Below are 27,358 nucleotides of genomic sequence, written 5' to 3'. Positions count from 1 at the left end.
GGTGCACCTGTTCCCCTTCAAGCCTTTGCCAGTGCTGAGCCCCCAGCAGGATAATGCCCTTTCCTTTTCTACCTACAAGAGTCTCACTTCACCTTGGCCCAGACACCTTCCCTGACCCACCTTTACACTCCACTCCCCTTCCCCCCCCCCCCCGGTCTATCAATCTAGTGTCCTTATCATATTATTTATTCAACAAATATTTACCAACTGTCTGTGTGCTGCTGCATTGTGTGCCAGGTCCTGGAAACAAGAGGTGTGGACAGCACTAGCCAAGGGGCTTTTCACATCCCAGTATACTAGGCATCTCGCCCTCAGCTCAGTCCTGGAAGGTAGCAGCTGCTGCTAGTGTCCTTGGGATGTACTAACAGAGACATTCGGGACATCTTCAAGCTTGCTGGGCTAGGAAAGGACAAAGCCAGAAGTCAGTTAAGGGCAGACTATTCTGACCTCTGGCTGTCACAGATCAAGGTCGGGCTCAGGGTCCACAGCAGGGGTAACAGACACGAAAGCCTATAAAGTGGTGTGATTTCCCAGTCTTGTACTGAATTGAAGGTAATAAAGAAGTGGAAATCTGAGGGGGAGTCCATTCCTAACTCCTCATCATAGTCAGCAGCGCTCCATCACTTTGCTTGGGGCTGGGGTGGAGACTGAGGTCTTGGGAGGAAATGAAACTGAAGGAAAAGAAGAAACCAGCTATTTGATGGGCTGGTTAAATAAGGTGCTAGATACAAGGATCATCATGTGCAGAGGTCTGTGTTTGCATACATCTGGAGCAGGCTCAACTGTAGTGAATGAGGAGGCGGAGCCTAGGTAAAGAAGCCTGTGAGCAGCAAGGAACAGGGTTTCTGTGAGGACCCTAGCATAAGCTGACTATTGAAGAGCAATGGTGGAGAGTGGGCTTCTGCAGGGATTCTAGCACAGGATGGCTGTCAGGGAACAGCATTACAGGTCCTTCTAATCGATAATCTTTTTGAAAATGGATAGGAGTATATATCCATGTGCACTGTGTATACTTACGTGTGCCCACATGTACTGACATGACAGTGTGACCATGTCCTGCTGCTACAACACACAGTGAACAAATCAAGGCCCCTTCACCTTCCAAAATGTTTCTCCTTCCTTGATTTGGAAACCTCAATTCCAGTTTGTTTGTTTGTTTGTTTGTTTTTTGTAGGACTGTTTTGTTTGTTTTTTATTTTGTTTTTGGGTTTTGGTTTGAAACAAAAGCTCACTACATAGCCCAGGCTGATCTCAAATTGGAGATTCTCCTTCCTCAGCACCCCAAGAGGCTGGCTGACAGGCATACCCCACCATGCCAGCCCCGGTGTCTAGCTTATGTAAAATGTGTTCTAAGTTGTCATGAGCAGCCATCACCCTGCTGAGCTGCACAGCAGCTGACCTCTGTGTTCCTGAGGGGTGGTTCTGCCATCATTCATCCCACACTGCACTCCCCAGCCTCTGGGGACTCGCCACCCACCCTCCCCTGTGCCCAGGACCATCTATGAAATCCACTTTGTAGCTTGCACACACGAAGTGATCTTGCAGAGTTTGACCTCACACTCTGAATTTTGAGTTTCTGTCTGTCTATAGATGTTTTTCTCCCACAATTCATTTACTGAAGGAACAGGGTCACTAACACAGTCAAGGTCCCCACCGTCTGCATTTTTGATGACGGTCTGTCGCATTGTTTCACACATCCTCTAGACTCTGGTTCTTGATAACGGTAAAGCATCTGTGCTATGAGAGATGGAGTTTGTACAAGGCTACCTTGCCTTTAATTATTACCTAGACCAAATTAGAAATGCATTTTAATCTTGTTATTATTTGTGTGTGCATACACACATGCACGCATGACTGCCATAGGGTATCCTCAGAGGGCAGAAGACAACGTTGGGAACTTGGTTTTCTCCTTCCCACCATGGGTCCTGGGAATCAGTCTCCAGTTATCAGGCTTGTGTGGTCTGAGCTTTTCTTATTAAACCAAGAGACACAGTCAAACTGGACATAGAGGACTTGCTAACCAAGTACGATTAAACAACTACTAAAAGTATTTGGGTCTTGATTTAAATAAACACATTTTTAAAACAAATTTACTATTTGTGAGACATGAAGTTGGAACTGCATATTTAATCAACAGCATTGAGAGATTTTGCTGGTAGTTTCTAACGCGGCAACAGCATCACTTTATAGAGCTCTTCCTTTAGAGAGAGGCAGGAAGCCTTCTCAAATCCAGGCAGAGGGAGGAGTACACACTTAGAGTCCCAGGAGTGCCAGAGGCCAGAGGATCCCCAGTCCCAGGTCAGCCTAGGCTGCACAGTAAGGAAGTCTCAAAGCCAAAAGCAGAAGGGGTCAAGACAGGGCCACATCCTTTTGAAGGTGTAGGGGCTGAGGCAGGCATCTTGGAACATTTCTTCTTTACAAGCCACAAAGGCTTAACCAGCCCCAGCCAGGAGAGACTCTGTCTTAGTCAGGGTTTCTATTCCTGTACAAATATCATGACCAGGAAGCAAGTTGGGGAGGGAAGGGTTTATTCAGCTTACACTTCCATATTGCTGTTCATCACCAAAGGAAGTCAGGACTGGAACTCAAGCAGGTCAGGAAGCAGGAGCTGATGCAAAGGCCATGGAGGAATGTTACTTACTGGCTTGCTTCTTCTGGCTTGCTCAGTTTGCTTTCTTATACAATGCAGGACTACCAGCCCACAAGGAGCCCTTCTGCCTTGATCACTAATTGAGAAAATGCCTTACAGCTGGGTCTCATGGAGGCATTTCCTCACCTAAAGCTCCTTTTTCTGTGACAACTCCAGCTTGTGGCAAGTTGACACAAAACCAGTCAGTACAGATTCCTCTCAGCCTTCCAGGGGTCTCCTTGCTGGCTTCCACAGGGGGATGGACAAGAAGGAAAAAACTGAGCTCTGACTTAGCCTCTCCCTCCTGCCTCTTCTCTGAAGTGTATGAAAGGCAGAAACTGCCCACTGCCCCTCTTCAACAGAGCAGACAGTGGCCTGGGAGAGCCTTCTTCCCAGAGGAAACTCCCTCACCCTCCAGCCTTCCCTGTGTCTTTAGGAACTTCACGCCTATCTTCTACCCTGATTATGGCAACTGCTACATCTTCAACTGGGGCATGACAGAGAAGACACTTCCTTCTGCCAACCCTGGGACTGAATTTGGTGAGTTCTGGTTTGCCAAGGACAACTATGAGATGCTACCACATGAGGCTTAAAGACCCTCTGACATCAGGTGTGAGACTGAGGGTTTAGCCTAAGGTCAGCACAGAGACTCTGAGTCACTGCCGAGCCTCCACTGCGAACCCTGAGAGGCCAAGGCCTTTATGGGTCCTCGGTTATGTGGTAAGAGAATCCTAGTGGGTGGTTCCCCAAGAACCCTGGGGTGGAGGTTGGCTTCTTCCACATGGGGTGGACTGATGCCAACGGCACTGTGCTATCCTCTAGAGGAAGGCTAGTGGAAGCTGGCTGCTGTGGTATACTCCTGTACACTTAAGTGGCTGAAGTAAGATGATCACAGGTTTAAGACTAGCCTCAGCTGCAAAGTAAGAGCTTGGAGAGACAGAGACACACACCCAAGTCATCAAAAGGCAGGATGGCATTCCTGGACTAGCGGGGCCACTGGCTGAGAGGGGCCCACTGAACTGACCACCTTCACCCAGCCTTTGTTAGTGAAAACAGTCAGCAAACTGCTGGGCGATTTACTTGAGAGACACAGTGGGCCTGGTTAGAACCCCAGAGAATCCATTTCCTCCCAGTATGGCCTGAGAGAGGTCCCTTAGCTCCTTGTACATCAGTTTGCTTACCTGTAAAATGGAGATAATTATAGTACCTCATGGGCTTTTGTGAACATCCAATATGATACTTTATAATAAAGCACTTTATAGCCAGATATAAAGCCATAAGCCTGTGACCTCATCAATCAAGAGGCTGAAACAGGAAGATCACCTGTTTGAGGCCAGTCTGGGCTACCTAGCCAGATCCTATCTTAAATAAATAAATAAACACCTCACTAGCACATAGTATGTAGCAAGTGTTCAGTGAGTGATGGCTCAGATAGTCTCAGGCAGAGATGCCACCCCAGGATCCCTGGGATGTGAGGGAGCATGTCTTTGCTTCTAAACCAGGCACCCAGTGGGGGGAAAGTCTGAGAATACGGTTGAGGTGAGGCAGGCAGAACTTTCCAGAGCTGGGAGAGGACACACAGAAGGCTCTGAGGCTTTGAACAACCAGAAAAGCTGCTGGAGGAAAGTGATACTGGATGCAGCCTGAAGAAAGAGAGGGAAGCTCCAGAAGAAAGGAGAGGGCGGGAACAGCATTCCAGAGCCAGGGAAAAGCAGCTTCGGCTTCGGAGGCGCAGCAGGAAGGAGCAACGCCACTGGATGGGGAGGAGAGGATGAGGTCACATGTCATTGTGTGGGATGGAATGGGATGGAGAGATGAGGTCACATGTCATGTCGTGTGGGATGGGATGGGCAGCATGAGTGGGCAGGTCATGCCGTGCAGACGAGAAACTATACAGGTAAGGCACAGGAGCCCAGGAGGAAGTTATGGGCCCCAGAGAATGCCTTGGCTGAACAAGGCTTAAACACTTGGGTGATGGCCTCCTTTCCATCTGCAGGATACACAAACTCAATAACCCACGCTATCCTTCCCTAACAGGTCTCAAGCTGATCCTGGACATCGGTCAGGAGGACTATGTCCCCTTCCTTGCGTCCACAGCAGGGGCTAGGCTGATGCTTCACGAGCAGAGGACGTACCCCTTCATTAGAGAGGAGGGCATCTATGCCATGGCAGGAACTGAGACGTCTATTGGGGTGCTGGTGGTAAAGACAGGGTCCCCAGGGCAGCTTGAGTGGGAGGGCTGAGGGGAGAAGCTCCCCTGTCCAGGCTGCCCTCCCATGCCTGAAAATATCATTCATGGCCCCAGCCCACCCTTGCTCGGTGCAAACCTCAGTACCTGGCAAGGCGCCGGTCTCTCTTGTGCCTTCCAGCACTTGCAAACTCCCCAGCCCTTTGCAGCATCCACTTGGCTCCATGGGGAGGTGCATTCATACAGAAGGGACTGCCAGGGGTCTCCATGAGCCACCTCTTTCCACAGGACAAGCTGCAACACAAGGGGGAGCCCTACAGTCCCTGCACCATGAACGGCTCCGATGTTGCCATAAAGAACCTGTACAGTGTCTACAACACCACCTATTCCATCCAGGTGTGAAGGCGGTGCAGGCTTGGGGACCTTGGGGACCTTAGGGCCCTGTCCCCTTTACCCTACGACAGCTGGACTGGCTCTGCCAAATCTTGTCTTTCTTATCTACTTTGAGACAAGGTTTCCCTATGTCAGCCCAGGCTGACCTAAAATTTGAAATACTCTTTCCTCCATCTTCAGTAGGGGGATTTACAGGCATGCAGCGCCTGGTAGACATGGCTGCAGTTTTGTAAGTGGCGCTTGGGACCATGGTGCTGCAAGGGCAAGGGCTCTGGATTCTCACCCCAGGCCCAGGGCTGCCCCACTCTTACATTCAGTTGGCAGGTGTTCCCTGGGAAGAACACCCAGGATGGAACTCCAATTGTGTGTGAGCTTCAGTGCTGACATTCGGCATGCTTTTCCTTTGATCTCTTTAGTTTCTCCTCTGTGATAGCAATATGCCAACGGCAGCAGCATTTATGAGTGTGCTACCTACAGCAGGTTGGCCATGTACGTTAGCAAGCAATGTACATGTGTTATATCCTCAAGGCATCCCTGGGAGTGCACACGACTTTAGACACATGGCTCTTGTGTAGGAGGGAGGAAAACTGTCTTTCACAGTCCCCGAAATGAATGTGCTTTAGGCACAGGCTTGACATCTGTTCTCCAGATGAGAGACTGAGATCGTGTGAACCACTCGCCCAAGCCAGAACCACTCTAACTTGATACCTCCTCTGATTCCCCGACTCTGTCTCCTGACCACACCTCTGAATGGGCTGGCCAGTCCCATCTCCTGCCAATAGGGACCTCAGTGGTCCCTCGAGGAGAAGAAGTCAGATTGAAGTATTGGTTTGGAGGAGAGGGGGCAGGGGAGGAAGAAGGGAGCGGGCAGAAGCAAGAGGAGCAGGCATAGGCTGGAGCCATTGTAGTCAACACTTGGGACATGCGCAGGAGGGAAGGAGCGGGCATAATAACTGCTTACCGAGCACCTGACACTGTACTGAGTCCTCCAACCTTGGAAGAAAGGTGTGACTAGTATCCTGTTTCTCCATGAGTAAACTGAGGCTCACAAGTTAATCATTTGCTTCAGGACACATTGCTGGCCTGTGAGTGGGCTGGAACCAGGTCAGAATGACCTGAACACCATAGACATTGGGGCTCTGAAAGTGTTCTCACTACAAACCAGTTCTCAGGGCTGGGGACTCATGTCCCCTCTACTCCATCTCCCTACCACTCTGATCCATTAAAGGTCACCCCTCTGCTTCCCTTGGGTATCTCACCCCACCCCCACACCCCTGCCATAAGAAGGCAGATCTGAGCTAGCTTGCTTGCCACCTCTCCAGGTCTCCACGTGCACAGACCTCAGAAAAGTGCTGATATCTCACTGGATAAGCTGTTGGCTTGCTCATTTGAGGCAGGCCACCCCTTCCTATGCCATCTACAGGACCCAGCATTGGATGGAGAGACTGAGGCTGCTGGGACCTGGCCTGAGTCCCTATTCAGGTCCCAAGAAGCTGCCGTGGGGTGTCCCATGTGGGAGAACACCCGTGGTCTGCCAGCAGAGCCTGTAGCTGCAGCTGTCAGCAGGCCACACCTCCTAGTCCCCAGCTCTCCTTCTCGGCTGTAACTTCTCTGGGCTCCTCCTTCCTGGTACTGGAGTGGGACCATCCCACCATATCTGAGATCTGTTCTGCATCCGCAGGCCTGTCTTCATTCCTGTTTCCAAGACCACATGATCCGTAACTGCAGTTGTGGCCACTACTTGTACCCACTGCCTGAAGGGGAGAAATACTGCAACAACAGGGACTTCCCAGACTGGGGTGAGTACAGCACAGGAAGACAGACAACAGTGAGGGAAAGCCCCTAGACAAGGGAGCCTCTCCCCAGCCCACAAGCCCTCCCTTGGGCTCCCTTCTCAAAGAACCTTCCCTCTCCTCATCTTCATTCCATGAAGTACAAGCTTGAGACACATAGCTGTGGGGATGGCCTGTGCCTCCACACATGTGTGTCATGTACATCCCTGTCCACACATGAGCAGAGAATGGGGCTGCTGGAGAGTGTGCAGTGTGTCTCTTCAGACGCACCCAGGAAAGGCATGGCTGTGTCTCCGTGCACAGAACACTGTGCGACTGCAGTACCTGTGTGTGCTCATGAGCAGGCACCTTGTTTCCAGTGTTTGCATGTGCGCAAGGCACACAAAACCATGACTCCATCCTCGGCGTGTGCATCCATGCATGATAGGAACCAGGCTGGAAGGGAACACTGAAGAAGTTGTCATTGTGATGGTGGCTTCATCACAGGAAAAATTTGCAATGGGTTTCCATAGAGATGGAGTCTGAGATTGAGGGTCCTGGGGGAATGGGATCAGTCTAGAGATGCACTTAGTAGGTCCTACCACCAATACAATATACAAGTGAGGAAAACATACATTTGGTTGGTTGGGTTTTGTCACTTATCCTTCTGTACATGATGCTAGAAGCCATCTTCTGGGACAGGATGAGGAGGGAAAAGGAGAAGACACTCTCACCTACTGAGCTGTATCTAGGATGTTTAGGGATAGCACCCAGTGCTGGACTGGGGCAAGACAGCCAGGAGGAGGGGAGGGATACGAAGCAATGATTTTAGTAACAAGGGACTTAGATTGAGTATCCCTTGGGTGACCTAGGAGGAGAGCAGAAGCTCCTGGGGGAGGAAAGACAACCCCCACCCCCCGAGAAACAGCCTCCTGGCTCCTGACCACCCCTCTCTCTCCCATGAAGCCTATTGCTATCTAAACCTGCAGATGAGTGTGACCCAGAGAGAGACCTGCCTCAGCATGTGCAAGGAATCCTGCAAGTGAGTGTGTCCCAGGGGGACTGTGAGTGCTGGTGATGGGGACACAGGGTGATGGGGGCCTGTGGGTGCTGGTGATGGGGACACAGGGTGATGAGGGCCTGCGGGTGCTGGTGATGGGGACACGGGGTGATGAGGGCCTGTGGGTGCTGGTGAGGGGGACACGGGGTGATGAGGGCCTGTGGGTGCTGGTGATGGGGACACAGGGTGATGGGGGCCTGCGGGTGCTGGTGATGGGGACACAGGGTGATGAGGGCCTGCGGGTGCTGGTGATGGGGACACGGGGTGATGAGGGCCTGTGGGTGCTGGTGAGGGGGACACGGGGTGATGAGGGCCTGTGGGTGCTGGTGATGGGGACACAGGGTGATGGGGGCCTGTGGGTGCTGGTGATGGGGACACAGGGTGATGGGGGCCTGCAGGTGCTGGTGTGGGGGGCACAGGGTGATGGGGGCCTGCAGGTGCTGGTGTGGGGGACACGGGGTGATGGGGGTCTGTGGGTGCTGGTGAGGGGGGCACAGGTGATGGGGGCCTGCAGGTGCTGGTGTGGGGGGCACAGGTGATGGGGGCCTGCGGGTGCTGGTGTGGGGGACACGGGGTGATGAGGGCCTGTGGGTGCTGGTGATGGGGACACAGGGTGATGGGGGCCTGTGGGTGCTGGTGATGGGGACACAGGGTGATGGAGGCCTGTGGGTGCTGGTGAGGGGGGCACAGGTGATGGGGGCCTGCGGGTGCTGGTGATGGGGACACGGGGTGATGAGGGCCTGTGGGTGCTGGTGATGGGAACACGGGGTGATGAGGGCCTGTGGGTGCTGGTGATGGGGGCACAGGGCAATGGGGGCCTGCAGGTGCTGGTGATGGGGGCACAGGTGATGGGGGCCTGCGGGTGCTGGTGTGGGGGACACAGGGTGATGGGGGCCTGCAGGTGCTGGTGTGGGGGACACGGGGTGATGAGGGCCTGTGGGTGCTGGTGAGGGGGGCACAGGTGATGGGGGCCTGCGGGTGCTGGTGATGGGGACACGGGGTGATGAGGGCCTGTGGGTGCTGGTGATGGGGACACGGGGTGATGAGGGCCTGTGGGTGCTGGTGATGGGGGCACAGGGCAATGGGGGCCTGCAGGTGCTGGTGAGGGGGGCACAGGTGATGGGGGCCTGCGGGTGCTGGTGTGGGGGGCACAGGTGATGGGGGCCTGCGGGTGCTGGTGATGGGGACACGGGGTGATGAGGGCCTGTGGGTGCTGGTGTGGGGGACACGGGGTGATGGGGGCCTGCGGGTGCTGGTGATGGGAACACAGGTGATGGGGGCCTGCGGGTGCTGGTGATGGGGACACGGGGTGATGGGGGCCTGCGGGTGCTGGTGAGAGAACACTGGACTATGGGACAGCAAAAGGGCTGGCTTCTTTTCCAGTGACACCCAGTATAAGATGACCATCTCCATGGCTGACTGGCCATCTGAGGCCTCTGAGGTGAGATGTTAGAAGGCCTAGCTCCTGTTCTCCTATCTTTGGGTTGAGAACTAGTCTGGGACTTTAAAGGTGGTCTTTTCTCTCTCTCCCCTCCATCTTTCTTTCCCTATCCCCTTCATCCATTTCCATCTTTCCCTCCCTCCCTTCTTTCCACTCCACCAATGGTCTTCCAGGCACCATGCCATGGACAGGCATAGTCTTCCCTTTACCAAGTCCACAGCCCAGTCCATGAGACCTGACAACAGATGCATGGAAATAAGGTCATTTCAGAGTCCAGGCAGTGAGGGACAGAAACAATGTGTGCAAAGAGCAAGGGAAAGCACTTCAGGGGGCTGGTGAGATGGCTCAGTAGGTAAGAGCACCTGACTGCTCTTCCAAAGGTCCTAAGTTCAAATCCCAGCAACCACATGGTGGCTCATAACCACCTGTAATGAGATCTGATGCCCTCTTCTGGTGTGTCTGAAGACAGCTACAGTGTACGTACATATAATAGAAAGAAAGAAAGAAAGAAAGAAAGAAAGAAAGAAAGAAAGAAAGAAAGAAAGAAAGAAAGAAAGAAAGAAAGAAAGAAAGAAAGAAAGAAAGAAAGAAAGCACTTCAGAAAGCCGCTCAGGGAAGGCCTCTCTAAGGAGCCCTAGCCAGAGGCAGAGCTGGCCCAGGCCAGGCAGGAAAGGAATCTGGGAAGAACGAACAGCAAGTGCTCTAACCAGAGAAGGGACTGAACCTGAGACAATACCTGCCTGGGGACAGACAGACAGCTGGAGAGCTGGGCCCCTCCTCCCTCTGACCACAGCAGGGCTTGCTGTGAATACCCTATGCTCTCAACTCAAGGCTCAGACTTCTGCAAGGTGAAGGCTGCTTTCTGCCCTGGCCCAGTACTCCAGGACTGCAGGGGCTATGTCGTGTGTGTGTGTGTGTGTGTGTGTGTGTGTATGTGTGTGTGTGTGTGTGTGTGCATGTGTGTGTGTGTGTCCACACACATGGGCACGCCTGCACATGTCCCATTCTTCCAGCTGCCTTCTTGGGTTCTAGGATTGGATCTTACATGTCCTGTCTCAGGAGAGGGACCAGAGCTCGAATATCACCCTGAGCAGGTGAGGCTGGAGTGTGGCCAGGGCTGGGGAAGGCAGAAAAGGGAGGAAGCAGTGCCCTGGGCAGGGTTTGCACAGGGAACGGCTCCCCAAATTGCTTTTGCTGTTCAAACCCAGTGCAAGACTAGTGGGGAAGAGAGGGGAAAGGGGAAAGAAAGGTGCCTAGGACTCAGTGTCTAACAGATGGGCCCCCTTTTCCATGTGTCTGCACCATTCCGTCACCCCAGTCTTCCCTTCTTAAAAAAAACAATTATTTTGTGTGGTATGTATATATGTATGTATATATGCACACCCATGCCATGGTGTGAGTGTGAAGGTCAGAAGACAATTTTGTGGAGTCAGCTTTCTCCTTCCACCTCTATGTGGGGCCCTGAGATGGACTCAGGCTACCGGGCTCAGGTGGCAAGCACTTTACATGCTGAGCTGTCTTCCCCATCCACCCACCCACCTTCTCCCCCATCCATTCAACACACACACACACACACAAAACGCCCTACGCAGGAAAGGCAAGGTCTGCACCACCAGGAACCTCAAGCTGAGGTGCAAAAAGGTCTCCCAGCCACCACACTTCTTGGGTGTGTAGTGTGTGGGCCGGGCTACCCTAGGCACAGAGAGCAGCTGCAGAGGGACCTCTGGGACTACCTCAGGCCAGAAGGCCCTTTAGAAAAATGGTAGACATGGGGGATAAAGAAGAGACCCACAGGGCAAGTGCTGAGCACAGATGCCCTTTATGGCTCTGAGGACCAGAGCAAGTGGGAAGGGCTGTAATTCCAGCCCTGGTTTAAATCATCCCCACTCCTGAGAACAGCTCAGACTGGAGGTGAGCAGGGTGCCATGGAGTGCCCTTCCCACTGGGCGCATGCATACATGCATGTGACAGACCGTGGTCCCAGCATGCCTTGCTGCCTCCTGCAGGAAGGGTATTGTCAAGCTCAATATCTACTTCCAAGAGTTCAACTACCGTACCATTGAGGAATCGCCGGCCAACAATGTAAGTGTGGGTGTGCCTAGTGTGTGGATGGATCCCTGAGACCCTAGGTGGGGATCAGGGCCCCCGTGCTGGGCAGGACTGGGCCCTCATCTCCCCATTTCCTACAGATTGTGTGGCTGCTCTCTAACCTGGGGGGCCAGTTTGGCTTCTGGATGGGGGGCTCGGTGCTGTGCCTCATTGAGTTTGGGGAGATCATCATCGACTTCATTTGGATCACCATCATCAAGCTGGTGGCCTCCTGCAAAGGCCTGCGCAGGAGGCGGCCACAGGCACCCTACACTGGCCCACCGCCCACTGTGGCTGAGCTGGTGGAGGCCCACACCAACTTTGGCTTCCAGCCTGACACAAACAGCTGCAGGCCCCACGGGGAGGTCTACCCTGACCAACAGACTCTGCCCATCCCGGGGACTCCACCCCCCAACTATGACTCCCTGAGGCTGCAGCCGCTGGACACCATGGAGTCGGACAGTGAGGTGGAGGCCATCTAGATCCCCACCCCCACCCAGCAACTAGTGAACTCAAAACTGAAGAGTTACAACCATTGCCAGTGCCTCGTTTTATTAGGCCTTGTCCAAAGAGCCGAGCCAGAGCCCATGTCTGGTCAGCTCCAGGCTGCAGGGTTCGTAGGGTCAGATGCTGGCTCCAGAATACGGAACTTGTATCCTTTTCTGGCTCTTGCCTACCCTACCCAGTATTTGCTCTCTGTTGACCTAGCACACGGGGTCCAGAGATGGCTAGAGTCCCTCTCCTGGTGATAGGCCACTTTCCTGTCTGTTACCACCTCAGACTCCCATAATCCTTGCCCTAGTTGCCATCGGCTGACCTCGGTTAACAGACTTGGGGGCGGGGAGGTGCAGATCATAGGGAGATCAGGTAAGAAGGCTTGACAGGGGAACACATGCTTTGTTAGAAAATAAAGAGAGAAAACACTCAATGGAGGTTTGTTCTTTATCCCAAGTGCGTTCAAGCAGGTCAGAAATCCTAGACTAGCCCCCTTCCATGTTGTCCTCACAGCGTTGGCCCAAGGACCTAAACTGACTTCAGTAAAACCAGGCATGGGGATGGAGGGCAGATACCTGTAATCCCAGCCTGGAAGATCCAAGTTCAAGACCAGCTTGGACTATACAGTGAGATTGTCTCAGAAAACCAAACAGCACAAACAAAAACCCCACAAAACAAATAAATGTTCTCAAGCACTCTGAATAATTAACTCCCTGCTTCTCGGGGCCTCTTAAGGCCTGCTCCAGGCTAACACGCATTGGTCCCTGACTGGGTCATGTGCCTATCTCTGAGCCAATCAGCATGGTCAGTGATAAACTGGATTAAACTGGGTAAGTTACTCAGATTGGCAGACACAATTCTATCTGCCCAGACCTGAAGCCACCACAGCATCCAGCAAATCAGAGTCTGAGGGGAGTGTGGACTAGTGCCTAGGGTTGTCAGACAAAACTCAGGTCACTTAGTTAAACCAACTTCAGGGAAGACAACAAATTAGTTTTGTAGTATAATTTCACCCAGGCAATAGTTGGGATATAAGTCATTTGTTTCTCTCACATTCAAACTTAAGTGAATGGTTGTGGGTCCAGGGAACTGTGGACCCGGCTCAGAACAGAAGTGGGGTCAAGTTGTGTCCGGCCCTGGAAATATTTCCTCAAGAGTGGTAGGCTGCACCACTCCCTCCCGACTGGGGCCTGCATGTTCTAGCAGGTAGTCCTTCCCCTGCATCTTTACACTTCCTCCCCCTTATAAGGTCCCTTCCAGCAGCAGCACCTGGACTTCCTCCATAGGCAAACGAGGCATCCCCAGCCCCGACCGGCCAACGCCAAGGAGCCTCCCTCTCCCCAGAGATCCCTATCCACTTCCCCAAAGGTTTAAATCATCTTTGACCCCCAAATTAAACGAGCTGTCTCACTGAAGCCTGCTTCGGAGAGTCTGTTCTGAGGTCCCCTGCTGTTCCCACCTCCGTTTCCCTTTCAGGCCATAGGTTGAAATCTTGGGCATCACACTGTTATGGGTTGGGGAACAGTAGAAACCACAAATGGCCTGGACCCTTTTCTGTCACATATGGCAACTCTGGTGACGTCCCCTAGAGAAGGCAAGGTGCTGCTGCCAGGAGCCAGCGGCTGACCCACGCTGTCTGATGGTCTAGCCTGGTGGGCGGAGATCAGCTGGGCTCCTTGCCATTAAAGGCCTTTTGCCATACCTGTGGGGAAAGGCAGTCCCACCTGGGTCACGCTAGAGGCTCTATGGGGGACACTAGGCTGAGCACTTTATCACTTTAATGTGTGTGTGTGTGTGTGTGTGTGTGTGTTGGGGTGTACACATGTTCATGGAAAACACCAACTAGCTGTCCTGGGAGAATCCAAGGAGGGAGGGAACCCACTGACTCCAGCGAAGATTCTGCTCACAGACACTTGGGAGCCATCTGAAGGCGTGCAGCAGGAACCACATCAGAACTGGTTTGCTGTCCTCACTCTCTGGGGACAGTGAGGGTTCCAGGATGATGGTATCAACGGTCCCATCATTAAGGTAGCTCAGACCTGGCAAGCCCAGCCACCCGTGGTCTAGAAGAGTACTGTGCCATTCCTACCAGGGACCCTATGAGCCTTTTTAGCACTGGGAACAGGTTAGTCACACTCAAATCACCCAAGACAATCCATGATTTCTGCTTCATCTCCACAAGGGAAGCTAGGTTAGCATGCTAGAGACTATGAACGAACAATGAACATGAACTTGGCACATGTCCTTGTCCCCATTGTCTCTCAGAGAGGGAGAGACTCTCCCAAAGTCTTGACTCTAGCCCGGGCTGTCTTTCAAAAGTCCATTCCGTCTCATGGACACCATCACTACAAGTGACTGCAGTTCTTGTGACCTTCCAGGTCTCACTTCTTTCAGGTTTAACCCCTGCCAGGGACAGTCTGTGATCAACCATTGAGAAACCAAAGTACTTCTCTTAGGGCAAGGTCAAAGCTGACACTGCTGTCCATGCCAGCCAAACTAGTTCCCAAGGTATCAGGATAGTCCCAGTGAGATTCTAGCCTTGGTGGCCTCGTGGGTGTGGTGCACCTCTATAAAGGGTGGCACTGGCACAAGCAGGCTGACCCACTGGGATTAAGTGTCCCTACACTGTGAGCATGTGTCACCTAGGTCATGCACCTCCCACACGGTGTACAAAGAAGGCAGCCTGGCTCTGGGTTAGGAGTGTAGATACTATAGTCACCAGACTCACTCTCAACTCCAACTTGCCACAAGGCAGTTGACAGGCCTGGAAAGTCCCCAAACCTCTTGATTAGAGATAATAACCTGTGCCCGCCAAGGCTGTGGTGGGCTTCTATGAGAGATCCCAGCAAGCAGTAAGGCTGCACACTTGGGGTCTTGGATAAGCTTAATTTTGACAGCAGCCCTCTCAGAGGCACTGTTGCTGTTCCCACCTTCCTTGCCAAGAAACAAGACGGCTGTAGCCAGACATAGTTGTGTATGCCCGAACCCAGCACGTGGGAGGCTGAGGCTGGAAGATGGTGAGTTTGAGGCTAGAATTGGCTACAGAGTGAAAGGAAGTCAGACCCGATAGTGCGGGCCAGCTCGCTGAGGGGCAGAGGAGGGAGAGTCATGAGTTCAAGGTTTGTCTGGGTTACAAAACAAGTTTGGATTGGCCTAGGAAACTTTGTAAGATACCCCCTCAAACTAAAATAAAAAGGGCTAGGACATAGCTCAGGGAGAGTGAGGCTGTGATTAGATTCCCAGTGGCATACAATAATAAAGAACCAACTATGTTCAGGGTAGCCACTGGCTCAGTCCAGAGTATAGATCCTGGTTGCTCTAACCAGTGTGTGTCCCCTATCAGATCTGCCCTTTTGGGAACCCCTGAAAACAGTTTTGATTGTCCCCTTGTAGTAAGAATTTTGGTTTCTTTAACAACACAGTTCTGTTATGTGAATATGTCTTTGTTTGAATCCCAGGTGTGGGATAAGAGGCTGCTTCACAGCAGGTGATTATGATTTGCCTCGTGCACTGGCAGGAGCGTGATTTTTGCCATTTGCAGATAGTTGAATTCTGGGGACTCTGGTAAAGGTATAAATGGGAGACTCCTAGAGGGCATGGGCGGCTGCTGCTCTGCCTGCTGCTGGACCCTGCTGCTGCATTTGCTATTGCTGGCTTGTTTGGTGATATTCTGACTACAAAGATTGACACACCTAATGAGCAGGGTGTAGTCTAAAGAGGTCTATACCTCTTTTCCATCAAATCTTCTTTCTCTCCTACCTAGTGCTGGGGGATTGGAAGGGATGGGGGTGGAAGGGAGGGAGAGATATAAGAACCCAGTAAAATAGTGCAAAAAAAAAAAAAAAATAGTACCAACATCCCCTAAAGCTGTGCTCCTGGTAGTTAGTGAATAGAGGTCAGGCTCACGTAAAGAACAGTTTCCCAACAAAGTTATTTGACTCAAAATGTTAAAAGGACTAATCTGAGAAATACTAAAACAGGTTCTGTCCCCACCCCCTATACTTTCCCAGCATTCCTTGCAGCTGGGGACATACCCTGTGACCAAGAAGTGGCCAATGTGGCCTAGAAGTCAGCAGGGGCTGGTGGAGCGCTGCTGACTGCCTGGTAGAACAGAGAGCCATGTCTCTCCAACCTGTCCCGTGGTTTCCTCCTGAACATAGGTATAACAGTCATACTGCCAGGGTCACCTGCCATGGGCACTGGCAAAGGTCCCTCCTCTGTTCAGGCCCTAAGTCAGCTCCTGGAGTTCCCACCCTCTGACTTCTCATTATTGAAAAATTCATTCCTCTCAGCTCAAGTCATTCAGGCAATGTTATTTTCTGTTACTTATAAGCCAAACACAGCCTTGACAAGTACAGATGCAATAGACCAAAAAGGAGGAGATGAGATTTGCAACATCCTGTACACTAAAATAAACAAAAGGGCAAAGTGAAGTCAAAGTTCCCAGCACAGCTGTAAGATCCTACACAATTTGGCTCCGTTCCTCTCTAACCCAAATGCCTGCTGCTTCTTCTCCAGCCACCCTGGCTGAATGCGGCCTCTGTGCTTCTCTCCAGGGGCTCCCCTTTTGCTCCTTGCTGTAGACCTTCACCCCGCCTCTGATCTACCTGCTCACTAGTTCACCCTCCTCTGTTCCATCTGCACTGGTGAAGCCCCAGCCTCCTTCATGACCCTACCCACCTCAGTGTTCTCAGGCCCTGCTCAGTGTGTGAGTGCTCAGATATTACAGAAAAGGAGGAAACACCCTTTGACCCACTTCACAGTGTTTATTAAGCCCATTTTTAAGATAAGGTTATTTTTACAAATCATCTGAAAAATTCTCTCTGATAAATAATACATTACTTCTCATTTATAGCCTTCTTGTTGTAGATACTGAGTCTCTAGTTCAGAATTACATCAAACTCACAGTAATCCTCCTGCCCCTACCTCCCAAGGGATTAGAGACATGTACCAATATACCACCATGCTTGGCTTATGTACACACACCACCATGCCTAACTGCCAGTTCACACACACACACACACACACACACACACACACACACACACTGCCCCACCACTGAGAATGAATCCGTTCTGAGAGTCACCAGTCCTGTACCCTGTCCTGGGCACTCTTCTCACAATTGGTCAATAATTCACACCACGCATGGTGGCCACGGTGGTTGCGAGGCGGCGTGGCAGGCCTTTGCTGACCTGTCTATATTCCTCGGGCTTGGCCTTCAAGAGCGCCGCAATGTTCTGGAGGGTTCGTGATGGCTGCAGGCCCAGTGCGTCCATCACATTGATCAGATAGTCTGTGGGTGAGGAGGGGACAGGTTCAGCAGCATAGTGCATGGGGACCCCAAGGCCTTCCCAAATGCTGGGTGCTCCCTTGCTGGCAGACCTTCACTGGGTACTGTGGAGCCCTTCTCCAACAAGTTTAAACTGAACTGTCCATATGACCCAAGCCCTGGATTGTAATTTATTGAAGAACCATTCAGCATTGCCCCCTTCCTCTCTCCTATCCCTCAAACACCAGTGTAAAGGTTGCTGTCCCCCACCCCCTGTATGCTCCCCAGCATGTGGAGAAGCAAAGGGCCTGGAAGAGATGGGCTTCCTGAACAACCACGTCTTCCCTGGGAACCTCACCCTGAACACAAGGCTGGCGTCCCTGGCCTTGTATCATGCAGGCTCCGCTCCCAAGCTCACCCCTGATAACTAGTTCATGCAGGTTTAACAGCCCAAGCCTAAACCAAATTTAACATGACAGTGAAGAGAGATCTAGCTGAGCAAGGTAGTATGCACCTTTAGCACTCAAAAGGCAGAGGTAGGTGGGGCTCTGTGAGTTCAAGGACAACCTGCCTACACAGTGAGTTTTAGGCCAGCCAGGGTTATACAGTGAGACCCTGGGGGGGGGGGGGGGGGGAGAGAAAAAGAGAGAGAGAGAGAGAGAGAGAGAGAGAGAGAGAGAGAGAGAGAGATCATTCAAAAACACCGCCCTGAGTTCTAATCACTGACAGTACTGCAGCCTGGAGTGCCACCCTTTACCAACCCTGCCCATGCAGACAGACAGGACCCACCAGGCAGCAGGGAAGGAGGCCTCAAAAGTGTGTGTTGTACTGGAGGGGTCACTGCACGGGCAAGTCATATCTCCTTCCTCCTCCTTCTGCTCAGAAGGCCTGGTGGACGCATCTCCAGCCAGGCCCCCCAGCCCTCCTGACCTTCTGATCGCTACCTGGGTTCACCTCTTCTTTGTCTGGTCTTGAGTGCCAGGTCAGGCCAGGCTTTCCTTGGGCCCAGATCAGGGGTAAAACCAGGAGGCCCTCGTCTGCCATGTTTGGCCAGCAGTATGTTCTTATGTGGGTGCTTGTCTTGAATGTCTCCCATTCCTTGCCACAGGCCTCACTGTTCAGCATCCTTCCCAGTCCTTAACCTCACTTTTTTATGCTCAGTAGGTGAAGACATACTCTAGTCCCTACTGTGTACCATTCCCTAGCACTACAGCTGGCACATAGTAGGTGCTTAAGCAATGTAGAGTAAATAGGGAGGGGAGAAGATGAATGACGTGGACCTGAACGCACCCACCCTCCACTACCCGGCTCCCTGTGCCTCCTCCATGCTCTTACCTGTACCAGCCGGGCATACTAAAGGACATCTGAACTTCCTTATCCATCTCTGAATGCCTAAGCCTAGAAAGGCACTGAAAGGTGGACTGTAGGCTGGCCTCATCACTAACCACTCTGGAACCCCAAAGGCTAAACCTTGCTTCTAATTCTTCATCAGCAAAACAAACAGAAGTGAGACCTGGCTCAGTCCCACAGTCACCCAGGTCACAGCTGGGATGAGTCCCTGGGGAGCTGATTGTTAAGGCTCCTCCACCCTCTCTCCAAACCAAGTGGGGAAGCCATGCCCTCTGACCTGGGGCAGGATGGGGACCATAGAGGAACCTAGCATGTGGCCTTGTCACATAACCTCACCTAACCTACAGGATTGTGTAACATAATGGATGTGTGCTTGCTTCAGTGCCTGACATGCCTGGTATGCAGTAAGCACTCCATAAACGTTAGTTAGGTTAGTAATTACTATGTCAATAAGCAGGGCCAACTGCCTTGCTATTTCCCATGTATCTCACAGACGCCCCATAATGGTTCTCCACCTCCATGGCCTTCCAGAATCCCTCTACCCAGCTTCAGCCCGCCACCTCCAGAATTAAAGTTAGAAGGAGCTTTGGGATAACATTCCTGGAGATAGATCAACAGGGAAGGCAAGCTTGCCACTGCTTCTCTCCTCCTGCCTGGCCCATGGGCACTCACCGATGTCTGTGGCCAGTTGCTTGGTGGAATGCGGGGTCACCTCCGGGATCTGGAGGATCACATCACAATAGGTCTGCATAGTGGCTCTGGCAATGGAGCCCAGCCAATTGTCAGCCATGTTGTCCAACTCGGGAAGTTCATCCCCTGAAGGGGAAAGAAGGTTTCAGAGAAATACAAAATCTGCCCAGGAAAAGTCACCTCTCGGGAAGTCCTGACTCCCAGGAAATGCTACATACCCTAATGTCCAGGGAACTAACGGGCTCAGTGGGAAACAGGCATGGGAAACTGAACAAGGAACCTATGGGTCCTCTGGTACTAACCAAAGACAAGGAGAGATCAGAACAGGAGTCAGTCTGGTGCAGCTAACCAAGTCCCCATAAGTCTGGGGACCAAGTTGAGCCACAGAGGCCAGGACTTCTGCAGGCAGAGGGGACCCTAGAGAGATGAGAGTCTCGAAGTGAAGACAGAGGTGAGCACTAAGGGAGCCAAGAGGAGACACGTAAGACATCTGCCTTATGCTGGAACCAAGACTGGGACTTAAAACACCACCACCTCTAGGGAGTCTAGGGCCCCCAGCCTCTCTGAGCCCACCTACCATCTGTACAGAGGGTAACAGGAGCCCTGCCTTCACGGAGATGCCATGGGAGCCACAGTTACACACAGGGGCTCCTAAAACTCTATGCACACAGGATGTAGGAGGAAGACACTGTGGCTGGTGTCTCAGGAGAAAGCTGTGCCAGCGAGATGAGGAGGCCAAAGTGTGGCACAGCCTGAGGATGAGGGGACAGTTTCTTGGAAATGAGACGAGTCTGGATCTACCAAGTCCCTGCAGGGTCTGAGTAGCCCAGGCTACCCTCAGTGCATTCCAGCCAGGAAGGAAGAGGCTCACAAGCACAGCAGAGCCAGAGATTTACGCCACAACAGAATCCAGTCAGTCAGCTCAGGCTACATGGAGACAAACACACAGGAGGAAGAGCGCCCTGATGGGAAGCACAAAACTGTTTTTAAAGTTAGTGTTCAGGAGAGGACTGGGAAGACAGCTCAGCAGATAAGAGCATGTGTTGCTCTCGCTGAGAACCAACACACATATGGTTGTCAGGCAAAACACCCATATACACAAAATAAAATAAATAAATTGAAAAAATGTGTTCAGGGCTGGAGAGATGGCTCAGCAGTTAAGCGTACTGACTGCTCTTCCAGAGGTTCTCAGTTCAATTCCCAGCAACCACATGGTGGCTCACAACCATCTGTAATGGGATCCAATGCCCTCTTCTGGTGTGTCTAAAGAGAGCAACAGTGTAGTGTACTCACATACATAAAATAAATAAAAATAAATCTTAAAAAAAAAAACAACTGAAAATGACAAAGCACCTATAGGACTGTACTTGAGTTAAAGGCTGTGTGTGGCTGCAGGTGAGACAGAGCAGTCCCTAGCAGGCTGGCAGCCATTATGCATGGGTGGGAAATGGCTTTGACTGCTTCCTGTTGATTTTGAGAAAGGGTTAATGATGTAGCCCACACTGGCCTCCACGTATGTGATGGAGACAGAGATACCTAAGATACTTCAGCTTACATAAAGTTCCATTTCCTTATCTGCAAAGCACTTATAAAGGTGTTTGTTTTCTATACACTTTTCATTTTACTGTTTATTATGCATGTGCAGATGCATGCATGCACGGTGTCTATGCAATGGGCTCTTGGGAGTCAGTTCTCCTCTTCCACTTTGTGGGATTCAGGCACCGAGCTGAGCCTGAGAGCAAGCACTGCTGTCTGCTGTGTCATCTTGGTAACCCTGCAAAAGTTTTTGAGTCTCCAATGTATTTACTATTCAGTAAAAACACTTTTATTGAGGGGTGTGGTGCTACAATTACAATCCCAACACTTAGTAGAGTGTTGGGCACGAGGTTCCTAGGTTCTAGGACAGCAAGAACCGTTTTCAAAGTCCCAACAAAAAATAAAAAGAGCATAGTTGATTAGCCAAGGCAAAAAGTTCCTAATGGCTGTTCTGTGGATTTTGTTCTGTTTGGAAGCAGCTCAGCAGATACTGATTTGGTTTTTGAGACAGATCTAATCTTGGAACTTGATATGCAACCCAAACAATCTTGAACTTGTGATCCTCCTGCTTCTTGAATCCTGAGACAATAAGCATACATCATCAGGTCAATACCATCTTGTTCCTTAAATCTGCAACGTTAAAATTCTAGAAATGGGGCTGGAGAGATGGCTCAGCAGTTAAAAGCACTGACTGCTCTTCCAGGGGTCCTGAGTTCAATTCCCAGCAACCACATGGTGGCTCACAACCATCTATAATGGGATCTGATGCCCTCTTCTGGTATGTCTGAAGACAGCTACAGTATACTCACATACATAAAATAAATAAATAATTCTTTTAAAATTTTTCTTGAAATGAAAGCCAGGCACAGTAGCATATGCTTTTAATGCCAGCACTCAGGAGGCAGAGGCAGGCAGATTTCTTAATTCCAGTCCAGACTGGGCTACATGAGCCCTGTCTAAACAACAACAACAACAAAACTATCTGGAGTAATGTTGACACTGTTGTATTTGTAAGTGCTGTTGACATCTACTCTGGTGAAGCCACCCTAGCTGCCCACACTTAGTAAATGATTAGCAAACATCTGTGAGGCGAGCATGTGATATGTGGACATCCCTCCATATGCTGAGAGAACAAGACACCAAGCTCTTCCTGATGCAACACAGCAGGCAGCACACACAGCAGCACCTCTTTCTTCTCAAGGAAGCTGAAGCAGCTTTCGGTCCTTAGCAGCCACACACACTACAGCATCTGTGAGACGAGACACCTGAAGTTTGACTTAAGCTTCCAGAGTGATCTTATCTTCACTGTGCTACTCCACAGGAGGAGCTGAATCTTTTATATACCGCACTCAGAAAAACAAATTCAGTATGAGAAGGTAAGATGATTTTTTTGATCAGCAAGTATGTGTCCCCTGCTCAACAATGTCAGGCCCAAACAGCAAGTAAAAGGAAGCAGTCAGGTGACGGCATGTTTGCTTTATCAGTTTAGAGACGGAGGGACACGTGGAAGCAGCAGCGAGCTGCAGGCAGAGGCATCAGCACAGGACACACTCGAGAAGCTGCTTATGAGGACCGGCACACCATTACTAGCTTACCTGCCAGCTCCCAGAGAGCAGGAGGGGCGCACATCCCTGTGAATACACAGTAACCACTAGTTGCCAAGACCCCAGGATGCTTTCGCCTCTGCCTCCCTAGCTGTGAGTCTGTGAGCTCCCTGCAGGACTCTGCTGGTTCCCAGTGCACTCTGTGCACAGCAAAGTAAGACAGCTCTTTCCCTAATCCTGGCCGGACCTCATCCCTGCTCAAGTTCCTGAGACAGGGCACTCAGTCTTCCCTAGTTTCCATTATAAGGTACCTGTAGATGTAGTTTCTGTTTGATTTTGTTTTCTTTTGACTAATTTTTTGGGAGGAGGATTTTGTTCTATAGTCCAGGTTGGTCTACAACTTACCATGCAGCCCAGGCTGGCTCATGCTTACAGTGGTCCCCCTGCCTCAGCCTCCCACTTGCTGGGATTATAGGCATGAGCCACCTTCTCTATTCTGTATTTGACAACTACAGCACTGGGAGTTTAGAGTGATCTACAGCTGAAGTATTGGTGATGGATCTTTCAAGCCCTATATGGCAGGCACGCACTGCTCCCTCCCTGGACAGCAGCAGCGCTACGGCTCCCTGGTCCTCTTACCTTGCTCAGGAGGGAATGGCAGCTTCCCAGCATGCAAGGCCAACTCTAATGCAGAGTCCTCTTGAGTCACAAATGGCTCAAGATTCAGGGGCAGGGACATGATGTACTGCCCAATCTGAAACAAAAGACAGCACTCTCAGCCCGACACTGACAACCAAGGTAATTGCTCGAAAAGTTCGTTTATGAGAAACAAAACTGCTAAGCCTGGGGTTGCCCCTGTGTGAGGTGATGCTCGTTACAGAAACACTTCAGAAACAGTAAGAGGCTGGGGAGAGCTTACTGCAGCACAAGCCTGAGGGACCCCAAGTTCTTCCCCCAGCAGCCATGTGAAAAGGCAGTTATAGTGGTGCATGCCTATAACCCCAGGGCTGAGGAAACAGACAGATGGATCCTGGAGCCTGTTAACCAGTCAGACTAGCTCAATCAGGGAGCGCCAGGTCCCAGTTAGAGACTGTCTCAAAAACAAGGTGGCTAGCTGGTATCCACATGCACACTTTCCTTTACATACATACATACATACATACATACATACATACATACAGAGAGAGAGAGAGAAATACACACAGATATGCAGAGACAGACACAGGGACACACACAGACACACACACACACAGATATGCAGAGACAGACACAGGGACACACACAGACACAGACACAGACACACACAGACACACACACACACACACACACACACACTATTGAGGCCTGTTCCACCCTGCAGATTCATCCATCCTTCTCTGCATTGGCTACAATGTCCTGAAATGTGTCTAGCCCCGCCTACTTCAATGAGACAGAGGGTACCAAAGACTAAAAGCACTGTGTAAGTTCAGTTCTCACTGCTGCCCACAGACAAGAGCCCAGGAAGGTGCTAATGTTAGACGTTCACTCAAGTCCTTTCTTGATCTTGCACCAGGTTCTGTTTCCTGCTTCTCTCTCTCTGAAAGACAACTTAGCCTGGAGAAAGAAGGAACTATATTTGGAAGCTGCCATGCATAACTATAGTCTAGGGAGAAAATTACATTGTAACTTTCACACACTAGAAAACAAGGCCAGCAGAATCATCTTGGCTGGTACAGAATAACACAGCTCATACAGCATTTGTCACAAGCAGACCAGAGAGACACCATGCTACCCGCGTCCATTCCAGGCACTTCCTTCTGTCACAACTGACACTGGAAGAGTAGGGCAGGTGCAGCAGTATCCTAGCATCTCAAGTAGCTAGTGGCTCTGCTGCATTTGCCTGGACCTGAATGAAGACTATCCCAAACCAGGGCCACGCAGCACAAACCAGATAGTGGCTTCCAGAAGGGAATCAGAGAACAAGGTGAGCTGTGACATGCAGAGACCACCTTGGAGCACACCCAAGCTCTCTTACGTTGCTGATGTACTCCAGAGGTGTGAGGCTGAAGGCAGGCAGATCGTCTGTCAGGGTTTCACCAATGCCGGCTGTGTTCCAGCTCTGGAAGGAGATGAGGAGAAGCAATCAGCGACACGCTACTGGACAGTCCCAGAAGGTACACCGGGATAGCTCGGAGAGCTGTGTGGCCCTTCCTGGCACAGGCATCCATGGACAGAGCTCATCTGGAGGCCTAATGCCACTCAGCAGGCCAGGGACATCTCTTTGAATGTCCTGGAAGTCCACTATAAGGTGCAAACGTCTATCTCCCAGCCCACAGAGGAGCATTTACCTTCTCAGCACAACTACCAGATAGACACTGATGACTTCTGTTTATCATGCTAGGAACACAGAATGAGTTTGACAGCCCGTGGTCTGTGCTTATATGATGGGGTCACCATGCAAAAGCCGTGGCTTCACTAACCTTGGCCTTTGGAACTCTAAAGTGGCTGGGAACCTCTGCTCTTTCTCAGAGAATGCATGAAAACTGCTCCTCTTGGGAGGGAGCACAGAACAGCCCAGCCTCACTCACTGCAGCTGCCCTGCCTCAAGTGAGGATGTGCAGCCTTCTCCATGCAGCTCTGGGCTAACCCAGGACTTGGATGACACCTGAACAACTGTCCCACCTGTCAGGTGGCCCTCTGTAAGGGGACAGCCTCAGGACCCATGCAGCTCTTGCTACTTGAGGTTTCAGGGAACGGCTCCCACACTACTGCAGGCGCTTCCTGGCAACCTGTAGGCAGGTCGGTCCCCCGTCAGCACACATGTGCCCACAGCCTCATCTTGACACGCCTTTCAGAGAAACCCAGCTTCTCGATTCCTCCCTGGAGAACTGGGCCCTTTCTGGCTGGCCTCCAGGAGTAACCATTGAGGTCACAGTGTGACTGCTCTCAGCAGCCACCTGGTGCCTGATCCGGTTGCCTGATCCTTTAAGTAGCATTCCCGGAATGGAATGACAAAGCTACCCCAGGGCTCTTGGCCCAGGCTAAGCTTCAGCAAGCCTCTATGCCTAACTGCCAGCTCCATCTACTTTCTGTTTCTTTGAAGGGTACTGGCTCTTTTCTTCTCTGCCTTACCCTTTCTCATTTTCTAGATTCCCTGTCCTTGTTTGAGAACCTTTTTATTCGAGTATCTCACTCATCCCAACTCTTTCCCATCTGCTTGGCTTTGTTTGTTTGTTTGTTTGTTTGTTTGTTTGAGATGGGACCTCATAAATCCCAGGCTGGCCTTAAATTCACCAGGTAGCCAAGGATGACCCTGAACAGGTCCTGGTCCTCCCAAGTACTTGGTTTGTAAATACATGATCATGTGGCGGTGGAGACTGAACCCAAAGCTTCACAAATGCCAGGAAAGCCCTCTATCGATATTCCCACAGCCACTGCTCCAAGTCCACTTTAAGGGACACTCCGCCCACGCACACTTACTGTAGCGGTTCAAGTGAGAATGGCCCCCATAAACTCACATACTTGCATATTTAATCCAAGTTGGTGAACTGCTTGAAAAGAATTAGAAGGCGGGGCTTTGTTGAAAGAAGTGTGCCATTGCGGGTGGATTTTTAAGGTTTCAAAAGCCAGTGCCAGGCCCAGCAGCTCTTTGCCTGTTGCCTGGGGATCAGGATGCAAAGCTCTCAGCCACTGCTCCAGAGCTGTGCCTGCCTGCAGGCCTCCTTACTCCCTACCACGATGATATTAACTGAATCTCTGAAACCATAAGCCAGCCCCAGTTAAATACTTTCTTTTATAAGCGTTGCCTTGGTCATAGTGTGTCTTCACAGCAGCAGAATGCTGACTAGACACTTACCTAGTACCCATGATGCTCAGTGTCTCACACTAGTCTCCGCCCTTGTTCTCAGACGCTACCAAGGGAGCAAGATGGCTGGACGCCCTGCCCCTCCCTACCCCATCCCCTCAGCCTGCTTTCTGCGCTCTCTCTCTCTCTCTCTCTCTCTCTCTCTCTCTCTCTCTCTCTCTCTCTCTCTCTCTCTCTCTCTCGTGTTCACAGAGAAGGCTGGCATAGAGAGTGCTGTGAGTGAGATGCAAGAGTTCAGGGGTACAAGAGGTCAGGGAATGGATGAGACACAGGATGTAGGCAAGTGTGGAGTTGCAGAAGTAAGGATGACAAGAGAATGAACAACTTCATACACCAGCCTAGGAACAGGTACCTTAGTCAACAAATAGCTTTCTAGGAGAAGGTAGGGTGGTCAGGAAGAGGACCGCAGGGAAGGTAAAGAGCGAAAGAGAAACGAGGGAGGAGGAAAAATGGAAGAGAGTCTCACTGTGCAGGGTCCTGGGTCCTGATCCAAATAGTGTCATCTACAAGACAAGAGAAACTCAGAACACAGATGAGTGATGTTGAGAAATTACTCTAGGGGGCAGAGAGAAGGCTCAACAAGTAACGTGCTTGCCACCCAAGCCAAGCCTGAGCTTGACTGCTGGGACTCACATAAAGGTGGAGGGAAAGAACTGACTCCACAAAGCTGTTCTCTAGCCTCAACATACAGACTGCAGCATACACGTGCCTGCACATACATCACACACACACACATACATGCACACACACACAATAACAATATTATTAATATCCTTTTATTAATAAAATAATAATAATGTCCTTCCTAGAGCCCTTATTTTAGATAAAGCAGGGTGCTCCAGAGCTGCTCATCATGGAGATGAAATGAGCTCCCATCCTCCTCTCTCTACTCTGCATAGAAAAGAATTCCTGTAATAAAAAGCCTTTAAAAGCAGACTCTCAAAGCCAAACACGGTGGCACACACCTTGAATACCAGCACTTAGGAAGCAGGTCTCTATGAGTCTGAGGCTAGCCTGGTCTACATAATAGTTCCAAGCCAGTCAGGGCTACATAATGAG

The 27,358-nt window shown here is 51.1% G+C and overlaps 2 protein-coding genes across 4 annotated transcripts in view; one reads left to right on the top strand and one right to left on the bottom strand.

The window, feature by feature from the left end:
* The window catches only part of Scnn1b (sodium channel epithelial 1 subunit beta), a 55,205-nt gene extending 42,706 nt beyond the window's left edge, over positions 1-12,499 (top strand). For both annotated transcript variants that reach the window (XM_085841348.1, XM_085841349.1), the window contains exons 5-13: positions 3,066-3,169; positions 4,667-4,830; positions 5,106-5,213; positions 6,892-7,009; positions 7,949-8,024; positions 9,426-9,483; positions 10,516-10,577; positions 11,490-11,565; positions 11,673-12,499. In XM_085841348.1, the coding sequence (XP_085697474.1) occupies positions 3,066-3,169; positions 4,667-4,830; positions 5,106-5,213; positions 6,892-7,009; positions 7,949-8,024; positions 9,426-9,483; positions 10,516-10,577; positions 11,490-11,565; positions 11,673-12,053 (1,147 nt within the window). In that variant the 3' untranslated portion in view covers positions 12,054-12,499. The remainder of the gene's footprint in view (positions 1-3,065; positions 3,170-4,666; positions 4,831-5,105; positions 5,214-6,891; positions 7,010-7,948; positions 8,025-9,425; positions 9,484-10,515; positions 10,578-11,489; positions 11,566-11,672) is intronic.
* A 4,313-nt stretch (positions 12,500-16,812) lies between these two features.
* Cog7 (component of oligomeric golgi complex 7) overlaps positions 16,813-27,358 on the bottom strand; it is a 60,416-nt gene continuing 49,870 nt past the window's right edge. The window contains exons 14-18 of one of the 2 annotated variants that reach the window (XM_029479879.2): positions 24,470-24,553; positions 23,095-23,209; positions 22,507-22,542; positions 19,358-19,501; positions 16,813-17,359 (exon numbers count right to left, since the gene is read on the bottom strand). In XM_029479879.2, the coding sequence (XP_029335739.1) occupies positions 17,193-17,359; positions 19,358-19,501; positions 22,507-22,542; positions 23,095-23,209; positions 24,470-24,553 (546 nt within the window). In that variant the 3' untranslated portion in view covers positions 16,813-17,192. The remainder of the gene's footprint in view (positions 17,360-19,357; positions 19,502-22,506; positions 22,543-23,094; positions 23,210-24,469; positions 24,554-27,358) is intronic. The other variant, XM_021166756.3, reaches the window with a different exon arrangement.

This window comes from Mus caroli, unplaced genomic scaffold, assembly GCF_978045245.1.
Source record: "Mus caroli unplaced genomic scaffold, Mus_caroli_1 scaffold_8, whole genome shotgun sequence".
Lineage (NCBI taxonomy): Eukaryota > Metazoa > Chordata > Mammalia > Rodentia > Muridae > Mus > Mus caroli.
This window is presented reverse-complemented; position numbering and strand designations above follow the sequence as displayed.